Source organism: Macaca thibetana, chromosome 5, assembly GCF_024542745.1.
Source record: "Macaca thibetana thibetana isolate TM-01 chromosome 5, ASM2454274v1, whole genome shotgun sequence".
Classification (NCBI taxonomy): Eukaryota; Metazoa; Chordata; class Mammalia; order Primates; family Cercopithecidae; genus Macaca; species Macaca thibetana.
In genome coordinates, this window is record NC_065582.1 from 13,908,272 (window position 1) to 13,925,282 (window position 17,011).

Here is a 17,011-nt window from a genome sequence, read left to right on the forward strand (position 1 = left end):
TTTAGATGAATGGTTAGCTGGTGACACTCAGATACTGACTTTGAATTTAAGGAGAAAGACTGGACTTTGATTTAACATGCTTGTGGCACTTCTATATGAAGAAATTCAGGCGGTTTTTGGCTCTATAAATTATGAACTGATAAGGGGTATCTGAATGGAGCTAGGACATGAAAAAAATAGTTATATGAATTTTTCTCCCAATAATATCTCAAAATATATCTGTCCTAATTTTACTATAATGATCTCTAATGGACTACCCACATTTCTCAACTGATAAAAGAATTTTCTTATATCAAAGTTACTAATAATTTAATAATGTGTTTTCTAAAGGTTTAACTTTTAAAACCTATATGGTATAAATCGCAAAACTTTAAAAATAGAAATATAAATGAAATTATAGCATTATGTTTTTCATGTAACAAGGACTTAAAATATGTATTCATTAAATATTAATTTTACCTGACATAATTAAAAATGGAAAAGAATTACCATTATTTTACCTGATAAATATAGATAGCCAGAGTCGCACAATACGCAAACCTATCTCCGCCGGCGGCACACACATCCTTGTTCCACGGCTGACATCCAGCAGCCAGCAATCCCACTTGCCTTACCTGGGACATATTTGCCTTGAAAAACAAATTTGAAGACATGTCAGTGATTTTCATTATTGATAAACCTCCTCATTGTTTTATGTCTGTCTTCTCCAACCCTTACCTTTATGCCCTGAAAAACATTTTACTAGTACTGTTAATTTTGACTTTTATTTTCAGAGAACAGTAGTGAACTCCCTAAATGTCTGCAGACATCGAGGCAATTTATTTATTTATTTATTTTTTATTTTTTTTGAGACAGAATCTTGCTCTGTCACCCAGGCTGGAGTGCAGTGGCATGGTCTCGGCTCACTGCAAGCTCCACCTCCTGGGTTCACACCATTCTCCTGTCTCAGCCTCCTTGAGTAGCTGTGATTTCAGGTGCCCGCCACCACATCTGGCTAATTTTTCTATTTTTAGTAGAGACGGGGTTTCACTGTGTTAGCCAGGATGGTCTTGATCTCCTGACCTTGTGATCCGCCTGCCTCAGCCTCCCAAAGTGCTGGGATTACAGGCGTGAGCCACCGCGCCCAGTCTAAGGCAACTAATTTAAATGAGGAAAGCAGGAGATACCATAACGAAGGAACAACAGCTGATATTTGGCCAAGGGCTGAGAAACGCATAAGCAGTGATACAGAAATTGCACATGCTGTATTAATAGTATCACTGAAGAAGGCCATCATCCCATGTTGCAAGATTTATGGAACTTCCTAGAAAAACTGAAATATCCAGATTTTTTTTTTTTTATTCTAGTGGTTGACATTTATTATGATCTTGCTATGTGCAAGACACTGTTCTAAGTATTAGGTTGGTGCAAAAGTAATTGTGGAAACAGTAATTTTGCACCAACCTAATTCTTTTTTTTTTTTTTTTTTTTTTGCAGGGTCCTCCTTTTTTTTTTTTTTTCTCCAGCATTTCAAAGTGACTTTATTGGCTGTACATTCTTTTTTTTTTTATTATTATACTTTAAGTTCTAGGGTACATGTGCATAACGTGCAGGTTTGTTACATATGTATACTTGTGCCATGTTGCTGTGCTGCACCCATCAACTCGTCAGCACCCATCAACTCGTCATTTACATCAGATATAACTCCCAGTGCAATCCCTCCCCCCTCCCCCCTCCCCATGATAGGCCCCGGTGTATGATGTTCCCCTTCCCGAGTCCAAGTGATCTCATTGTTCAGTTCCCACCTATGAGTGAGAACATGTGGTGTTTGGTTTTCTGTTCTTGTGATAGTTTGCTAAGAATGATGGTTTCCAGCTGCATCCATGTCCCTTCAAAGGACACAAACTCATCCTTTTTTATGGCTGCATAGTATTCCATGGTGTCTATGTGCCACATTTTCTTAATCCAATCTGTCACTGATGGACATCTGGGTTGATTCCAAGTCTTTGCTATTGTGAATAGTGCCACAATAAACATACGTGTGCATGTGTCTTTATAGCAGCATGATTTATAATCCTTTGGGTATATACCCAGTAATGGGATGGCTGGGTCATATGGTATTTCTAGTTCTAGATCCTTGAGGAATCGTCATACTGTTTTCCATAATGGTTGAACTAGTTTACAATCCCACCAATAGTGTAAAAGTGTTCCTATTTCTCCACATCCTCTCCAGCACCTGTTGTTTCCTGACTTTTTAATGATCGCCATTCTAACTGGTGTGAGATGGTATCTCATTGTGGTTTTGATTTGCATTTCTCTGATGGTCAGTGATGACGAGCATTTTTTCATGTGTCTGTTGGCTGTATGAATGTCTTCTTTTGAGAAATGTCTGTTCACATCCTTTGCCCACTTTTTGATGGGGTTGTTTTTTTCTTGTAAATTTGTTTGATTCTTTGTAGGTTCTGGATATTAGCCCTTTGTCAGACGAGTAGATTGCAAAAATTTTCTCCCATTCTGTAGGTTGCCTGTTCACTCTGATTTTTTTATGTGAAATGTATCCATTTTTGAATACTGGCAATTCATTCAAGGCATCCCATTTGAATTTAAAACACTACGGGCCAATAAAGGAAGGGTTGTGACCTGTGTCATAGAACTTCAGTTTTTACATCGACTCTTCATCCTCACAAAATCTATTTGAGGTGCATAAGACAGGTATACAAGCTGGGTTAACAATACTGTTCACTGTTAGGATGGGGCAGAAAGCAGCTGAAAAGTATCTGAATAAAAACGGTTTATGTGGCAGGACAGAGAATGTTGGAATAGACAGCCCCAAAGATGCAGACAAAGTAGTGCAGCAGAAGCAGGCCTGGGAAGGAAATAAGGAATTATACCAAGCTTTACACCCGGCGTAGAATGAGAGTTGGAGTCAAGCATTAAACCTTACGTCTCCATTTCTTGTATCTAAAATACAGCTTCTGAACTATATTTCCTGTCAGATTCCTCTCACATAAAAAAAATGCTATGAATCTATCTGTAAACTCTAAATACCTCCAAGATACCACAGAACAGACAATAAGTGGTAAGGCTGTAAGTCTATGATCATAATGAAAACTCATAAGAAAATCATACTAAGGCAAAAAAACACCTCTGTGAAGAGTATTAAACTATGTGGTTATCTAATAAATGACATTCAAAAACGAAATTAGTGACAAAAAATGCTTTATCTAAAGGTAAAATCCAAGCCATTATTAGCTATCTTTTCAATATGGTCTAAAATACTGGTCTAAAAATAAAGATAGGAGCTCCTAATATGAGAGACAATCTTCCATTTACACTACCACAAAGTTATACCAGGCAAATTCAATTTTTAACTATTGTCAATTTCGTATCTGATTTTTAAATGAGGAAAAAATGTAAGTAGTGATTATAATCTTAAATATTTTGGTTTGGAAAGTTAAGTAGAAAACTGAGAGCTATAATAAATTTGGTTTTACGTGACTAATATATTGCATAGTGAATATTTAATTTACGCTGCTCAAAAGCTTCGCATAATGCTAATGTCAAAACCACAACATGTAAAATATCACACATACAAGACTTACACACATAAATATATACACATCTGATCTACATCTCAAGTCTTACAGATGCTTGTTCAGTGTATACCCTGAACCTTCCAACTCTTAATCCAATTCATTTAATGCTCAGCAATTAGTAAATTTTAAATGGTTAAGTTTTCTCCCATAGATCACTAACTCATATTTATTTACAAAACTATGTTCTTCATTTTATCTTTTCTACTTCATATTTTCACTTCTGAAAAGGATCTACTTTCTTCTCATCTCCTCTTCCATTCTTCTCCAATTCTTTCTGTCTTCATCTCATTAAATCCCCTTATCCGAGCAGAATTAGTGATAGATTTAGAAAAACAAAGTAAATAAATTACTTGAAGTATAAGCTGGCATGATAAAGTAACAGCGCTACCAATCTTGAGTGCTTTTATGTATTCAGAAACTTTCCTCCTCCTCTAATGACACCTGTATTTCCTCAAACATTAGCATCCAGGGTAAATTAAAAATATATACATTTCTTTTTTTTTTTTACCCTTAGTAATATTACAGTATCTTTCACTGAAAATGTACATTATTTCAGCCACATTGTGAGTTACATTGACTTATGGAGATTATGTGGAGATCTTTTAAATTACTATTTATAACATTTGCATCTAAGTAAAAATGTCTTTTGATTTCTGTTTAACCAAATATTGAGTTTATATTTGGAAAAGAAACATAATTAAAGAAAAATCTTTAAACACACAATTAAAATGAAGTCATTTGGCCAAGCACAGTGGCTCATGCCTGTAATCCCCCAGCACTTTGGGAGGCCAAGATGGATGGATCGCTTGAACCCAGGAGTTCAAGACGAGTCTGGGCAACATAAGGAGATCCTATCTCTACAAAAATACAAAAATTAGCCAGGGGTGGTGGTGCGCACTTGTAGCCCTCGCTACTTAGGAAGCTGAGGTGGGAGGATTGCTTTAGCCTGAGAGGTGCAGGTTGCAGTGAACTGTGATCGCACCACTGCACTCTTGCCTGGGAGACAGAGCAAGTCGCAAATAAACAAATACGTAAATAAAAGTCATTTAAAAATTTTCACTTTTTGGTAACTTTTTTTTCACATTTTTCATAATTAACAAACAATTGCTAGAAAAACAGCAAAACTGAGCAAAAAGTACAGAGAGTTCCCATATGCCCCTCATAGCCTCCCCCCACCACATAACACGAGTTTCCCCACTATTAACACTCAGCATCAGATGGCACATGTTAAAACTGATGAGCCTCTATTGACACATCATTATTACCCAAAGCCCACAGTTTACATTAGGGCTCATTCTTGATGTTCTCCATCATATAAGTTTTCACATATGTGTAATGATATGTATCCACCATTACAGTATGGGCAAGGATAGCTTCACTGCTCTAAAAAGTCCTTTGTGCTGGCCGGGTGCGGTGGCTCACGCCTGTAATCCCAGCACTTTGGGAGGCCGAGGCGGGTGGATCACGAGGTCAGGAGTTCAAGACCAGCCTGGCCAAGATGGTGAAACCCCGTCTCTACTAAAAATACAAAAAATTAGCCAGGCGTGGTGGTGGGTGCCTGTAATCCCAGCTACTTGGGAGGCTGAGGCAGAGAATTTCTTGAACCCAGGAGGCAGAGGTTGCAGTGAGCCGAGACTGTGCCACTGCACTCCAGGCTGGGCGACAGAGTGAGACTCTGTCTCAAAAAAAAAAAAAAAAAAGTCCTTTGTGCTCTGCCTATTCATCTCCCCCCCTCTCCAATTCCTGACTACTAATCTTTTAATGTTTCCATAGTTCTGCCTTCCCACAAAGTCACATAGTTGGAACCATAGAGTATGTAGCCTTTACAGACTGCCTCCTTTCAGTTAGTAATTCGCATTTAGTTTGCCTTCATGTCTTTTCATAGCTTGAGAGCTCATTTCTTTTTTTTCCTCCATTTTTTATTGTGGTAAAATACGCATAACATAAAATCTAACTTCTTAACCCCTTTTAAGTGTACAATTCATAATGTGCAACCAGGACTGTGAGGTTGCAGTGAACTATGACCGTGCCACTGCACTCCAGCCTGGGTGATAGAGACCCTGTCTGCGGGGGTGGGGGAGAGGGAGGCAAGCAGGGAGGGCAGGAGGAAGAAGGGAGGGAGGGAGGAAGGAAGGAAAAAAGGAAGGAAGGGAAAAACACTATTAACAGTACCCAAAGAATGGGAGAAAATATTCGTAAACCACATATCTGATAAGGGATTAATATCCCAAATATAGGGAGAATTCCCAAAACTCAACAATGACAAAGAAACATGATTTATCTGATTCAAAAATGGGCAAAGGACTTGAATACATAATGTCCTCAAATTTCATCCCTGTTGTAGTGTATGTCAGAATTTCCTTCTGATTTAAAGCTGAATAATATTCCGTTGTGCATATATGCCGTATTTCCTTATCCATGTGTCTATGAATTGTCACCTGGATTGCTTCCATGTTTGAGCTATTACAAAAAAATGCTGCGATGAAAATGGATGTACAAATATCTCTTCCACGCCCTGCTTTCAATTTTGGGGGGTTTACATGCAGAAGTGGGATACTACATCAAATAATAATTTTATTTTTACTTTTTTGCAAAACTACCATACTGTTTCCCACAGCAGCAATTCCATTTTACATTACAACAAACAGGGCACAAGTGTTTGGATAACTCCACATCCTGACCAACATGTGCTATTTTCTGTTATTTGATAGTAGCCATTCTAATTGGTGTGAGATGGTGTTTTATTGTTCTTTTGATTTGCATTTCCCTGAAGATTAATAATGTTGAGCATCTTTTCATGTGCTTATCAGTCATTTCTGTAACATCTTTGGTGAAACATCTATTTAAGTATCTTGTCCATTTTTCAACCAGGTAAATCACGTTTTTGTAATTGTTAAGTTTTAGGAGTTCTTCCTATATTTCCGATATTAATCCTATATCAGATATGTGATTTACAAATATTTTCTTCATTGTGTGAGTTGCTGTCCATTTTACTGTTGATAGAGTTTTTTTTTTTTTCTTCTTCTTCTTCTCCTTCTCCTTCTTCTTCTTCTTCAGACAGGTTTCTTTCTGGAGTGTAGTGGCATGATCATAGTTCACTGCAACCTCAAACTCCTAGGCTCAAGTGATCCTGCTGCCTCAGACTCCCAAGTAGCTAGGCCTACAGGCATGCACCATCATGCCTGGCTATTTTCTGTTGTTGCTGAAACAGTCTCACCATGCTGCACAGGCTAGTCTCGAACTCCTGACCTCAAGTGATTATCCTGCCTCGGCCTCCCGAAGTGCTGGGATCACAGATGTGAGTCACCATGCCTGGCCAGTGTTTTTCTTTTGATGCACAGAATTTTAATTTTCATGAAATCCAATTTGCTTGTTTTGTGCTTTTGATGCCTGTGCCTTTGGTATCATATTCCAGACATTGCTGTCAAATCCAATGTTGTGAAGCTTTTGCCTTCTGTTTTCTTCTAAAAGCTTTATAGGTATTGGTCTTAAATTTAGTGTCTTTGATCCATTTTAATTTTTTATATGGTGTTAGGTAAGAGTCCAACTTCATTCTTTGGCATGTGGATATTTCGTTTTTCCAGCACATATGTTAAGACTGGCCTTTCTGCATTGAATGGTATTGCCACTCTTGTCAAATGATATTTGGTCATATATGTAAGGGGATAGTTCTGAAGTCTCTATTCTATTCCACTGGCCTATGTACCTGCCTTTCTGCTGGTATGACACTGTTTTGATCACTGCAGTATTGCAACAAGTTTTGAAATCAGAAAATGTGAGTACTTCAGTTTTGTTATTCAGGGTCTCTTGAGCTTCTATATCAATTTTAGGACGGCTTTTTAAAATTCTTGCATTTGCCCGTTTCATCTAGGTTATCAAATTAGTTGGTGTGCAATTGTTCCTACTACTGTCTTATAATGTTTTTAATTTCTTTATAATCTGTAGAGATGTTCCAATTTTTGTGATTTTAATAATTTGAGTCTTCTCTCTTTTTCTTAGTCTATCCAGCTACAGGTTTGACAATTTTGTTGATCTTTCTCTCTATTTTTTTTCTATTCTCTATTTCATTTATCTCTGCTTGGATATTATATCTTTCATTCTAGTTTTGAGTTTAGTTTATTATTTTGTTAGTTCCTTAAGCTGTAAAAATAGGTTGCTAATTTGAGATCTTATAAATGCTTTAATGAAATTATTTATGGCTACAAATTTTCCCTCTGGCATTGATTCTACTGCATCCCATAAGTTTTGGTATGTTGTGTTTTTGTGTCACTCATCTCTAAGAGTTCTCTACTTTTCCTTGTGATTTCTTCTTTCATCCATTGGTTGTTTGAGAGTGTGTTAATGTCCATAAATTCGTGAATTTTTCAGTTCTCTTTCTGTTATTGATTTGTAACTTTATCTTGCAGTGTTCAGAGAAGACACAATGTATGATAACTACTTTTTAAAATCTATTGAGGTTTAATATTTGGACAAACATATTGCCCATCCTGGAAAATGTCGCATGTGCACTTGAGAAGAATGTGTATGCAGTTATGGAGTAGGGTGTTCTGTATATGTCTGTTAGATCCAGTTGGATTAATATATTGTTTGAGTCCTTAGTTTCCTTGCTTATTTCCTGTCTGATGTATTCATTATTGAGAACGGGGTACTGAATTATACAACTATTATTTTAGAACTATCTATCCCTTCAATTCAGTTAGTTTTTGCTTCATATATTTTGATGGTGTTTTTTGGGTGTATAAATGATTGTAATTGTTATATTTTGCTGCATTGAAACTTTATTGATATATAGTGTCCTTCTTTGACTTTTCTGAATTTTTTGATTAAAAATCAATTTCATCTAATATTAATATAGGCATGCCTGCTTTCTTTTTGCTACTCTTTGCATGGAAAAAAATTTTTCCATCCTTTTACTTCCAATTTATTTGTGTCTTTGGATCTCAAATGAATCAACTGTAGACAGCATATAGATGGACCTTGTATTTTTTATTGTTATACTTTAAGTTCTAGGGTACATGTGCACAACGTGCAGGTTTGTTGCATATGTATACACGCGCCATGTTGGTGTGCTGCACCCATTAACTCCTCATTTACATGAGGTATATCTCCTAATGCTATCCCTCCCCCTCCCCCCACCCCACGACAGGCCCCGGTGTGTGATGTTCCCCTTCCTGTGTCCAAGTGTTCTCATTGTTCAATTCCCACCTATAAGTGAGAACATGTGGTGTTTGGTTTTTTGTCCTTGCGATAGTTTGCTAAGAAGGATGGTTTCCAGCTTCATCCATGTCCCTACAAAGGACATGAACTCAACGTTTTTATGGCTGCATAGTATTCCATGGTGTATATATGTGACATTTTCTTAATCCAATCTATCATTGATAGACATTTGGGTTGGTTCCAAGTCTTTGCTATTGTGAATAGTACTGCAATAAACATACCTGTGCATGTGTCTTTATAGCAGCATGATTTATAATCCTTTGGGTATATACCCAGTAATGGGATGGCTGGGTCAAATGGTATTTCTAGTTCTAGATCCTTGAGGAATCACCACACTATCTTCCACAATGGTTGAACTAGTTTACAGTCCCACCAACAGTGTAAAAGTGTTCCTGTTTCTCCACATCCTCTCCAACACCTGTTGTTTCCTAACTTTTTAATGAACGTCATTCTAACTGGTGTGAGATGGTATCTCATTGTGGTTTTGATTTGGATTTCTCTGATGGCTAGTGATGATGAGCATTTTTTTCATGTGTCTGTTGACTGTATAAATGTGTTCTTTTTAGAAGTGTCTGTTCATATCCTTCACACACTTTTTGATGGGGTTGTCTTTTTTTTTCTTGTAAATTTGTTTGAGTTCTTGGTAGATGCTGGATATTAGCCCTTTGTCAGATGAGTAGATTGCAAAAATTTTCTCCCATTCTCTAGGTTGCCTGTTCACTCTGATGGTAGTTTCTTTTGCTGTGCAGAAGCTCTTTAGTTTAATTAGATCCCATTTGTCAATTTTGGCTTTTGTTACCATTGCTTTTGGTGTTTTTGACATGAAGTCCTTGCCTTTGCCTATGTCCTGAATGGTATTGCCTAGATTTTCTTCTAGGGTTTTTTTTTTTTTTCTTTTTTTTAATTTATTTATTATTATTATACTTTAAGTTGTAGGGTACATGTGCATAACGTGCAGGTTTGTTACATATGTATACTTGTGCCATGTTGCTGTGCTGCACCCATCAACTCGTCATTTACATCAGGTATAACTCCCAATGCAATCTCTCCCCCCTCCCCCCTCCCCATGATAGGCCCCTGTGTGTGATGTTCCCCTTCCTGAGTCCGAGTGATCTCATTGTTCAGTTCCCACCTATGAGTGAGAACATGCGGTGTTTGGTTTTCTGTTCTTGTGATAGTTTGCTAAGAATGATGGTTTCCAGCTGCATCCATGTCCCTACAAAGGACACAAACTCATCCTTTTTGATGGCTGCATAGTATTCCATGGTGTATATGTGCCACATTTTCTTAATCCAATCTGTCACTGATGGACATTTGGGTTGATTCCAAGTCTTTGCTATTGTGAATAGTGCTGCAATAAACATACGTGTGCATGTGTCTTTATAGCAGCATAATTTATAATCCTATGGGTATATACCCAGTAATGGGATGGCTGGGTCATATGGTACATCTAGTTCTAGATCCTTGAGGAATCGCCATACTGTTTTCCATAATGGTTGAACTAGTTTACAATCCCACCAATAGTGTAAAAGTGTTCCTATTTCTCCACATCCTCTCCAGCACCTGTTGTTTCCTGACTTTTTAATGATCGCCATTCTAACTGGTGTGAGATGGTATCTCATTGTGGTTTTGATTTGCATTTCTCTGATGGCCAGTGATGATGAGCACTTTTTCATGTGTCTGTTGGCTGTATGAATGTCTTCTTTTGAGAAATGTCTGTTCATATCCTTTGCCCACTTTTTGATGGGGTTGTTTGTTTTTTTCTTGTAAATTTGTTTGAGTTCTTTGTAGGTTCTGGATATTAGCCCTTTGTCAGATGAGTAGATTGCAAAAATTTTCTCCCATTCTGTAGGTTGCCTGTTCACACTGATGGTAGTTTCTTTTGCTGTGCAGAAGCTCTTTAGTTTAATGAGATCCCATTTGTCAATTTTGGCTTTTGCTGCCGTTGCTTTTGGTGTTTTAGACATGAAGTCTTTGCCCATGCCTATGTCCTGAATGGTACTACCTAGGTTTTCCTCTAGGATTTTTATGGTATTAGGTCTAACATTTAAGTCTCTAATCCATCTTGAATTAATTTTCGTATAAGGAGTAAGGAAAGGATCCAGTTTCAGCTTTCTACTTATGGCTAGCCAATTTTCCCAGCAGCATTTATTAAATAGGGAATCCTTTCCCCATTTCTTGTTTCTCTCAGGTTTGTCAAAGATCAGATGGCTGTAGATGTGTGGTATTATTTCTGAGGACTCTGTTCTGTTCCATTGGTCTATATCTCTGTTTTGGTACCAGTACCATGCTGTTTTGGTTACTGTAGCCTTGTAGTATAGTTTGAAGTCAGGTAGCGTGATGCCTCCAGCTTTGTCCTTTTGACTTAGGATTGTCTTGGAGATGCAGGCTCTTTTTTGGTTCCATATGAACTTTAAGGCAGTTTTTTCCAATTCTGTGAAGAAACTCATTGGTAGCTTGATGGGGATGGCATTGAATCTATAAATTACCTTGGGCAGTATGGCCATTTTCACGATATTTATTTTTCCTATCCATGAGCATGGTATGTTCTTCCATTTGTTTGTGTCCTCTTTTATTTCACTGAGCAGTGGTTTGTAGTTTTCCTTGAAGAGGTCCTTTACATCCCTTGTAAGTTGGATTCCTAGGTATTTTATTCTCTTTGAAGCAATTGTGAATGGAAGTTCATTCATGATTTGGCTCTGTGTTTGTCTGTTACTGGTGTATAAGAATGCTTGTGATTTTTGCACATTAATTTTGTATCCTGAGACTTTGCTGAAGTTGCTTATCAGCTTAAGGAGATTTTGGGCTGAGACAATGGGGTTTTCTAAATATACAATCATGTCATCTGCAAACAGGGACAATTTGACTTCTTCTTTTCCTAACTGAATACCCTTGATTTCTTTCTCTTGCCTGATTGCCCTAGCCAGAACTTCCAACACTATGTTGAATAGGAGTGGTGAGAGAGGGCATCCCTGTCTTGTGCCAGTTTTCAAAGGGAATTTTTCCAGGTTTTGCCCATTCAGTATGATATTGGCTGTGGGTTTGTCATAAATAGCTCTTATTATTTTGAGGTACGTTCCATCAATACCGAATTTATTGAGCGTTTTTAGCATGAAGGGCTGTTGAATTTTGTCAAAAGCCTTTTCTGCATCTATTGAGATAATCATGTGGTTCTTGTCTTTGGTTCTGTTTATATGCTGGATTATGTTTATTGATTTGCGAATGTTGAACCAGCCTTGCATCCCAGGGATGAAGCCCACTTGATCATGGTGGATAAGCTTTTTGATGTGTTGCTGAATCCGGTTTGCCAGTATTTTACTGAGGATTTTTGCATCGATGTTCATCAGGGATATTGGTCTAAAATTCTCTTTTTTTGTTGTGTCTCTGCCAGGCTTTGGTATCAGGATGATGTTGGCCTCATAAAATGAGTTAGGGAGGATTCCCTCTTTTTCTATTGATTGGAATAGTTTCAGAAGGAATGGTACCAACTCCTCTTTATATCTCTGGTAGAATTCAGCTGTGAATCCATCTGGTCCTGGACTTTTTTTGGTTGGTAGGCTATTAATTATTGCCTCAATTTCAGAGCCTGCTATTGGTCTATTCAGGGATTCAACTTCTTCCTGGTTTAGTCTTGGAAGAGTGTAAGTGTCCAGGAAATTATCCATTTCTTCTAGATTTTCCAGTTTATTTGCATAGAGGTGTTTATAGTATTCTCTGATGGTACTTTGTATTTCTGTGGGGTCGGTGGTGATATCCCCTTTATCATTTTTAATTGCGTCGATTTGATTCTTCTCTCTTTTCTTCTTTATTAGTCTGGCTAGTGGTCTGTCAATTTTGTTGATCTTTTCAAAAAACCAACTCCTGGATTCATTGATTTTTTGGAGAGTTTTTTGTGTCTCTATCTCCTTCAGTTCTGCTCTGATCTTAGTTATTTCTTGCCTTCTGCTAGCTTTCGAATGTGTTTGCTCTTGCTTCTCTAGTTCTTTTAATTGTGATGTTAGAGTGTCAATTTTAGATCTTTCCTGCTTTCTCTTGTGGGCATTTAGTGCTATAAATTTCCCTCTACACACTGCTTTAAATGTGTCCCAGAGATTCTGGTATGTTGTATCTTTGTTCTCATTGGTTTCAAAGAACATCTTTATTTCTGCCTTCATTTCGTTATGTACCCAGTAGGCATTCAGGAGCAGGTTGTTCAGTTTCCATGTAGTTGAGCGGTTTTGATTGAGTTTCTTAGTCCTGAGTTCTAGTTTGATTGCACTGTGGTCTGAGAGACAGTTTGTTATAATTTCTGTTCTTGTACATTTGCTGAGGAGTGCTTTACTTCCAATTACGTGGTCAATTTTGGAGTAAGTACGATGTGGTGCTGAGAAGAATGTATATTCTGTTGATTTGGGGTGGAGAGTTCTATAGATGTCTATTAGGTCTGCTTGCTGCAGAGATGAGTTCAATTCCTGGATATCCTTGTTAACTTTCTGTCTCGTTGATCTGTCTAATGTTGACAGTGGAGTGTTGAAGTCTCCCATTATTATTGTATGGGAGTCTAAGTCTCTTTGTAAGTCTCTAAGGACTTGCTTGATGAATCTGGGTGCTCCTGTATTGGGTGCATATATATTTAGGATAGTTAGCTCTTCCTGTTGAATTGATCCCTTTACCATTATGTAATGGCCTTCTGTGTCTCTTTTGATCTTTGATGGTTTAAAGTCTGTTTTATCAGAGACTAGTATTGCAACCCCCGCTTTTTTTTGTTCTCCATTTGCTTGGTAAATCTTCCTCCATCCCTTTATTTTGAGCCTATGTATGTCTCTGCGTGTGAGATGGGTCTCCTGAATACAGCAGACTGATGGGTCTTGACTCTTTATCCAGTTTGCCAGTCTGTGTCTCTTAATTGGAGCATTTAGTCCATTTACATTTAAGGTTAAGATTGTTATGTGTGAACTTGATCCTGCCATTATGATATTAACTGGTTATTTTGCTCGTTAGTTGATGCAGTTTCTTCCTAGCCTCGATGGTCTTTACATTTTGGCATGTTTTTGCAATGGCTGGTACCAGTTGTTCCTTTCCATGTTTAGTGCTTCCTTCAAGGTCTCTTGTAAGGCAGGCCTGGTGGTGACAAAATCTCTAAGCATTTGCTTATCTGTAAAGGATTTTATTTCTCCTTCACTTATGAAACTTAGTTTGGCTGGATATGAAATTCCGGGTTTAAAATTCTTTTCTTTAAGAATGTTGAATATTGGCCCCCACTCTCTTCTGGCTTGGAGAGTTTCTGCCGAGAGATCTGCTGTTAGTCTGACGGGCTTCCCTTTGTGGGTAACCCGACCTTTCTCTCTGGCTGCCCTTAAGATTTTTTCCTTCATTTCAACTTTGGTGAATCTGGCAATTATGTGTCTTGGAGTTGCTCTTCTCGAGGAGTATCTTTGTGGCGTTCTCTGTATTTCCTGGATTTGAATGTTGGCCTGCCCTACTAGGTTGGGGAAGTTCTCCTGGATGATATCCTGAAGAGTGTTTTCCAACTTGGTTCCATTTTCCCCCTCACTTTCAGGCACCCCAATCAGACGTAGATTTGGTCTTTTTACATAATCCCATACTTCTTGCAGGCTTTGTTCATTTCTTTTTCTTCTTTTTTCTTTTGGTTTCTCTTCTCGCTTCATTTCATTCATTTGATCCTCAATCGCAGATACTCTTTCTTCCAGTTGATCGAGTCGGTTACTGAAGCTTGTGCATTTGTCACGTATTTCTCGTGTCATGGTTTTCATCTCTTTCATTTCGTTTATGACCTTCTCTGCATTAATTACTCTAGCCATCAATTCTTCCACTTTTTTTTCAAGATTTTTAGTTTCTTTGCGCTGGGTACGTAATTCCTCCTTTAGCTCTGAGAAGTTTGATGGACTGAAGCCTTCTTCTCTCATCTCATCAAAGTCATTCTCCGTCCAGCTTTGATCCGTTGCTGGCGATGAGCTGTGCTCCTTTGCCGGGGGAGATGCGCTCTTATTTTTTGAATTTCCAGCTTTTCTGCCCTGCTTTTTCCCCATCTTTGTGGTTTTATCTGCCTCTGGTCTTTGATGATGGTGATGTACTGATGGGGTTTTGGTGTAGGTGTCCTTCCTGTTTGATAGTTTTCCTTCTAAGAGTCAGGACCCTCAGCTGTAGGTCTGTTGGAGATTGCTTGAGGTCCACTCCAGACCCTGTTTGCCTGGGTATCAGCAGCAGAGGCTGCAGAAGATAGAATATTTCTGAACAGCGAGTGTACCTGTCTGATTCTTGCTTTGGAAGCTTCCTCTCAGGGGTGTACTCCACCCTGTGAGGTGTGGGGTGTCAGACTGCCCCTAGTGGGGGATGTCTCCCAGTTAGGCTACTCAGGGGTCAGGGATCAGGGACCCACTTGAGCAGGGAGTCTGTCCCTTCTCAGATCTCAACTTCCGTGTTGGGAGATCCACTGCTCTCTTCAAAGCTGTCAGACAGAGTCGTTTGCGTCTGCAGAGGTTTCGGCTGTGTTTGCTATTGCCCTGTCCCCAGAGGTGGAGTCTACAGAGACAGGCAGGTTTCCTTGAGCTGCTGTGAGCTCCACCCAGTTCGAGCTTCCCAGCAGCTTTGTTTACCTACTTAAGCCTCAGCAATGGCGGGCGCCCCTCCCCCAGCCTCGCTGCTGCCTTGCCGGTAGATCACAGACTGCTGTGCTAGCAATGAGGGAGGCTCCGTGGGTGTGGGACACTCCCGGCCAGGTGTGGGATATGATCTCCTGGTGTGCCTGTTTGCTTAAAGCGCAGTATTGGGGTGGGAGTTACCCGATTTTCCAGGTGTTGTGTGTCTCAGTTCCCCTGGCTAGGAAAAGGGATTCCCTTCCCCCTTGCGCTTCCCAGGTGAGGCAATGCCTCGCCCTGCTTCAGCTCTCGATGGTCGGGCTGCAGCAGCTGAGCAGCACTGATCGTCCGGCACTCCCCAGTGAGATGAACCCAGTACCTCAGTTGAAAATGCAGAAATCGCCGGTCTTCTGTGTGGCTCGCGCTGGGAGTTGGAGACTGGAGCTGTTCCTATTCGGCCATCTTGCTCCGCCCCCCTCTTCTAGAGTTTTTATGGTTTTAGGTCTAACATTTAAGTCTTTAATAGATGGATCTTTTTAAAAATCAATTCTGCCAATCTCTGTCTTTTGTTTGAAGAGCTTAATATCCATTTACATTTACAGTAATTACTGATAAAGGACTTACTTCTGTCATTTTGCTATTCATTTCCAATATGCTTCATAGCTTTTTTGTCCTCATTTCCTGCAACACTTTTGCCTTTTGTGTTTAAAAGTTAATTTTTGCAGTGACAGTTTGAATTCCTTTCTCATTTTCTTCTGTGTATATCCTATAGCTGTTTTCTTTGTGGCTACCATGGAGATTAAACTTAACATGTTAAAGTTACAAGACTCTAATTCAAATTTATTCCAAATTAGCTTCAATTACATGCAAAACCTGAGCTCCTTTAAAACTCCAACCCCACACCTTTAAGTTGTTGATGCCAAAAAAATTACATCTTTATATATTGTGTGGCCTGAAACACAAACAAATTATTTTAAATACATTAGTTTCTTAAATTAAGAGAAGACAAAATGTGGAATCACCAACCAAAGTTACAATAATACTACTTGTATACTAAGAATTTTTAAAATATTTTATTCGTTTAAATGATGATGAAGACAAACAATAGCATTCCACACCACTGTTTCCAAATACTAGCACTTATAATTGTCCATGTATTTACCTTTATTGAGATCTTTATTTTTTCATATGGCTTTGAGTTACTGTCTAGAGACATTTCATTTCACCCCGCAGAACTTCCTTGAGCATTTCTTCCAAAGCAGGTTTAAAGATAATGAACTCCCTCAGTTTTTGCTTATTGGGAAATGTATTAATTTCTCCCTCACTTCTGAAAGACAGTTTTGCACGATAAAAGATACTTGGTTGACATTTTTTTTCTTTTAGCACTTTAAATATATTGGCCCATTTCCTTCCAGTCTCCAAAGTTTCATATCAGAAATCTGTTGTTTATACTATTGAGGATCCCTGTACGTATGTGTTAATCACTTCTTTCTTATTGATTTCAAGATTCACTCTGTTTTTCAAGATTTGATTATGATGTGTCTCCATTGTGGGTCTGTTTCAGCTCAAATTCTTGGAGTTTGCTGAAACTCTTGGAAATTTACTTCATGTTTTTCATCAAATTTGAGGAGTTTTCTGCCA

The 17,011-nt window shown here is 38.5% G+C and overlaps 1 protein-coding gene across 5 annotated transcripts in view; it reads right to left on the reverse strand.

Annotated features, from left to right (window-relative positions):
- Positions 1–17,011, reverse strand: part of WDR17 (WD repeat domain 17) — a 125,701-nt gene that overhangs the window by 70,140 nt on the left and 38,550 nt on the right. For all 5 annotated transcript variants that reach the window (XM_050792554.1, XM_050792556.1, XM_050792555.1 and 2 more), the window contains one exon: positions 501–629. In XM_050792554.1, the coding sequence (XP_050648511.1) occupies positions 501–629 (129 nt within the window). The remainder of the gene's footprint in view (positions 1–500; positions 630–17,011) is intronic.